Here is a 5,284-nt window from a genome sequence, read left to right as displayed (position 1 = left end):
GCTGCAACCCACTGGAGGAATAGGATGCGGCTGATGGGACAAGCTCTCAAGTGGTGGCCTGACTGATCGACAAATGAGGGTTAGGATCAGTTTAGAGAGGTATATAACGTAAGGAGTCTCTCCTGAAACAAGGAGGAGAGATCGGGTTAAGAATTCTGTAGTGACTTATGCCCTCTGGATCTTTATAATCAATCTTAAAAAGAAATAATAAGAACATCAAGCCTCGGAAGACCAGTCCGAGGAGCATCATTGTGCATCCCAATCCATTTTAAGTTGATAAATCCCATGCAACCATGCAGGCAATTGTACCCCTTACTAGGGCCTAGTTCTTGAGCCCACTCTCTATAAATTCATTGAAGGGCAAGCTGGCTTGGGTCCACTCTCTCAACCTAAAGAAGTGTCCCAAATCTGGTCCCTACAATTGGCGCCGTCTGTGGGGAGAACATGTGCGTCAGTTAGGACAACCGCCAGGCATGGTAGGGTCAGACCCTCACCAGGGGAGTTCCCATCGACACGAACCAGCAAGACCCAACGTCCGAACGACTATGGCGACGTGGGGCACGGCCAGAATGAGGAGAACGGACGATTCTGAGAAGGAAGTGTGCTCACCTCGCAAACCAGCGAAAGCCACACGCATGGAAGCGGCCGCATGCCCTAGGGAAGCGATAACGACCCAGCCGCGAGACCATGGGAGGATAAGAGTCACGCCTCTCAGTGGCAGGAAGATAAGGCGGCCATGCAGCGAGAGATAGATGATCTCAAGAGAAAGTTGCGCCATGCACAGCGAAAGCGACCCGAACCCAGCCTTGACTTACCCTCTGACGACGAAAGTGATGGTGACTACAGGCAAAGGTCGACGACACCCCCGAGTGAAGTTTTCTCCCACGAGGATGAGCGCTATCGGAGACGTAGGCGTGGCAGCCCCACCCCTAAGGGCTTGGGAAGTGACGCCATGAGCAGGGCGCTGGACCGGCTCTCCAAGTCGTCCTTTACACGTGCATAGACAAAACGGTGCTCCCTCGGAGGTTCCAGTAGCCGACCTTCACCGTTTACAATGGCAAAATAGACCCTGTGGAGCACGTGAGCCAGTTCAATCAGAGGATGGCCGTTCACTCTAAGAACGAGGCGCTGATGTGCAAGGTCTTCCTGTCTAGCTTGGGGCCTGTGACAATGAGGTGGTTTAACGGCTTGAGTACGAATTTCGTAGACTCGTACAGATGGCTGACCCAGGCCTTTGGTTCCTATTTTGTCATGAACAGCAAACCTCCTCGGCCCATGAGCGCATTGCTGTCCCTGACCATGCGCGATGACGAGACCCTTAAGGCTTACTCGGACAAGTATTGGGAGATTTACAACGAGTTGGAAGGCAAGTACGATGATGTCGCCATCAACACGTTCAAGAACGGGCTCTTGATAGGGCACGGCCTGAGGAAGTCCTTAACTGGTAAGCCCGCCACCAGCGTGCGGCAGCTAATGGACCAAATCGACAAATACAAACGGGTGGAGGAAGACTTGCTGCAGGGCAAGGGGAAAGAGAAGGCTATCCCTCAGGAGAGGAGGGATTCTTAATATATAGATATATAGAAGATAATACTATAAGAAAAGATATATATATATATATATATATGGTAAATGTTATTAATTTTTTGTTGTACTAGAGTTTAGTTTACATTTATTTAGATTTGGTCTAAATGGGAACAAAACCTAAGCTGAAACCTTAGTCCAACAAAAATATAAATTCCATTTTCGTTATTTATTTATTTATTTATGTAATTTTCCCCAATCCCCATCACCAACAATTACTTCAATAACTTGTCACAAAGTCAAATTAAACCTTTCTTTTTCTTTGTTTTGTTTTTTGACTTTTCAGCTTTTGCACTAATAACTCACTTGGAACTAAAATGAAAAAAATTACATAAGATGTGCGGCACAAAATTAAACTCCAATTGAAAATGTACTGAGATTAGTTTACATTGATTTAAATTTGGTCTAGATGTTGATACCTTGTTAAAGTCAAACAAAACCTTTACTTGTCCTTCTTATTTATTTTTTTGACTCTTCAGCTTTTGCACTAATAACTCACTTGACACAAAAATTAAAAAATTTATATGAGACATGTGGCGCAAAATAGACTTTAATTGAAAATCTAATTGAATTTTCTCTTACATTTGGCTATATGTGTGTGTATGTGTGTGTGTAAGGATGTGATTTGAGTCCTAAGCCCAAAAGTTAAAAGGATTTAGACCCAAAGAGCCTAATACAATGAATTTGTAGAGAGTGTGTTGGAAAATTAGGCTTTAATGAGTTTGGTAACGATTTTTGTGGATTCAAACTACAATAAAGTAAAAATAAACTGGTTTTATCTAAGGAAAATCGTCATCAGCACAGTCCGAGGAGATCAATTCTTATATTTAATTAAAGTTGATTATAAGTACAGTTCTTGTTGCTACAGTCTTTCTCTTTCAACTCTCCGATCCCCTTTTCTCAAGGTCTTCTTCCTATTTTATGCTATCTTCTTCCTCTCATCTTTACCCTCCACGTGTAGATTAGATCACTGGTGTTGATCCTTGTCCCATTAGCACTTTCTTGAAGTTTTTAAGGAGTAGCTGTAAGGCTGAAAATTACTGTTCAAGTATCACTTCCTCATTAATGTGGCCAGAAAGTTAGCTACAGAGCTTTTAATGTGGCGGTAGCAGCTTTCTCTTAGATATTTTATAGTTCCCATGCCTCCATGACGTGCATTCTTATTCATAGAAATTCCCAGAACGTTGTCCTGGGTGGCAGACCGCACTGTCTAACCTCTGCCTTACTTAGTCGAGGAAGTATCCCTCCTCGGACCATCCTCTTTCACTATCATGACCAGATCCCTTCCTTTATTTATTAACACCGACTTTCATAACAACATTTACCTGTCCTCGAGCTGCTAGGCATCCTCAGCTCCTATGTCCATAGGAACCTCACACTGTGTCATTGTTCTTTTATCTAATCATTAGCAAAACTACTTTTTTTTTTTTTTGGGGGGGGGGGAAGAAAGTTGAGGCATTTTATCAAGGGAAGCTATTCAAATCAGTCTGAATTATAGGTAAAAGGTCTGGTGAAACATCTTTCAGATAAGGGAGAGGAAAGGATTGTTCTTACAGCAATGAGCAACCTGATTACCTTATCAACCAACATGCAAAAAACTAAAACATGAGACCTGTGATGTAAGAAAAAATATGTCATTGACAATATGACCAAATGGGGCTAGGGACCTGCTGTGTTGCTGCAAAACTTTGATCAAAATCTTTGAGTTCCCTAGAGGACAAAGTCATCAAGAGCTTGTTTGGTAAGAGATTTCTAATAATGTTGTTGTTATTTTGTGAAAATATGTGTAATGTTATTTAAACACTGAAAACTGTTGTTTAAATAACAGAACCAAACACCCCCCAAATCCCAACTCCAAAGCTAATTCTACTGCCCTTCTCACTGCTAGAGCTTCCACCTCTATGACTGTGAGTGGCCGCAGCTGGATTATCAAGAATAAAGAAGCCATTACCAACTCTGACTGTGAAAAGGACCACTGACCTTATGGCTTCTATCTCATAGAGATTTTAATTTTATTTCTTTTTTGGTTGTCCGCCCATTTGGCTTCTGGCTTTTTCATCGTGCTTTACTATCTTGACTTTTGTATTTCATTTTGTTGGTCTATATGCCACTCCATATGACTATCTTGGGAACTTGGAAGGAGAGTTAAAGTTTTCAGCCTTCTGTGTCTTCTGTAGCCTCTCCATAATACTTTTTTTTTTCCATTATCTAGTAAATAATAATAATATTATTGTTACTATAGTTTAATTATTATTATTATTATTGTTCTTGTTCTTGTTGTACTTGATATTGATATATTAGCTGAAATATAGATTTATAATTTTAATATTATTAATAATTTATATAGATAGTTGTAATTCCGAAACAGGGATTACCAATACGCCGAAATAAACCAGTATTAAAATATTTTGTTCTAATATATTTAGTTTTGTAGGCTTGGACATGTGACTGGGTTTGGGCATGTGAGTTGGGAACAACAAGCACATCACCATCACATGCAACTTCTGTAGTATCATTTACTTCTTTTTTGTTGTTGTTGTTGTTTTTTTCTTTTCTTTTTCTCTCATTGAATTATTCTCATTTAAATTTTGTTCACTCGTTCTTCCTATGCCCAGGCTTGCTACAAGCCTACAACAAAAGCATTTTATTCCTTTTCATGACTTGGATCTTTCTCTTGACTTGTCGCAATTATCATCATTTCGAGGGTTTCTTTACTTCTCTCACGTTTTTTTTTTATCAAGGCCGTGCTATAAGATTTTTTTTTTAAAAAAAATTTAATATATAAAATTGAGTTTTGAAAAATGAATTTATTATGTAAGAAAAACAATTAAAAGTTTTAATATTTGGGCTTTACCCCCACCCAGTTCATTCCTTTAAAAAAAGTGTAATATTTACTAAATTCTAGTGTTTAATAGGTTCAAATTTTTAAGGGGTTAAAAGTTATCTTATAAATAAGAATAAATTTATAGACAACACAAATGCCTAATTTTTATTCATATTTTAGTATAATTTTTAAATTCTCCATTTCACATGACAATTTCCAATTGACACTTATACAATCTTATATAAAAATATAAATATCTTATTAAAAACCATAATGTCAAAAAAGTTAAGAGGTTCAAAAGAGAAATTAAATCAATAATCTTCAAATGATGTTAGTTCACTTATTTCTAGAAAGCATGGTATTTTTCACTAAAGTATTTTTTTAAAAGCAAACATATACATATAAATCTTTTTTTTTTTTTTTTTTGAAAACAGATACATATAAATCTATGTGTATATATATTGATAGTTTTCACTAACACTTTATCAAACTCGCTGATGGTGCTATTTTCTGTAATCTCCATCAGTTTTGTTTTCAATGAAAGCTTAGTCCTGATTCTCAAAAAAATAAAAAAGATTAATAAGCTTCACTGGATTTCATTTCCCATACAACATTTCTAAGTCCATCCGCAATCTTGGAGCTAAGAACTAAAAACTAAAAAGACCTTTGGCAGTTCAAGAATTCAAAAAAGGAGTTACCAAGACCCAAAAGAAGCAATTTTTATTCTCTCATTTGGTCACGAACTACTAGGGAGTCCTAAAGTGGCTTTGTAGTTTGTTTGTGGCGTTTCACTGACTCAGTCCCACATCGGAAGAGTGGGAACGATGAGGGGCGAGACGAGTGATATAAAAAGAAAGGGAGGGGAGAGCATAAAGT

The 5,284-nt window shown here is 38.3% G+C and overlaps 1 protein-coding gene across 1 annotated transcript; it reads left to right on the top strand.

Moving 5' to 3' along the window:
• The first annotated feature begins 1,101 nt into the window (after nucleotides 1-1,101).
• LOC136062045 (uncharacterized) lies at nucleotides 1,102-1,569 on the top strand. The gene has a single exon (XM_065760638.1). It carries the CDS (start codon nucleotides 1,102-1,104, stop codon nucleotides 1,567-1,569), a length of 468 nt encoding a protein of 155 aa, XP_065616710.1.
• Nucleotides 1,570-5,284: the final 3,715 nt, after the last annotated feature.

This window comes from Quercus suber, unplaced genomic scaffold (genome assembly GCF_002906115.3).
Source record: "Quercus suber isolate HL8 unplaced genomic scaffold, Cork oak 2.0 scaffold_376, whole genome shotgun sequence".
In the NCBI taxonomy this organism is placed as follows: Eukaryota; Viridiplantae; Streptophyta; class Magnoliopsida; order Fagales; family Fagaceae; genus Quercus; species Quercus suber.
The sequence above is the reverse complement of the archived record's forward strand: the minus strand, read 5'-3'. Positions and strand labels throughout refer to the sequence as shown.

Bases quoted from the DNA above. Each gene is read 5' to 3' on its own strand.
- LOC136062045 (XM_065760638.1), top strand. From the start codon at position 1,102: ATGGCCGTTCACTCTAAGAACGAGGCGCTGATGTGCAAGGTCTTCCTG.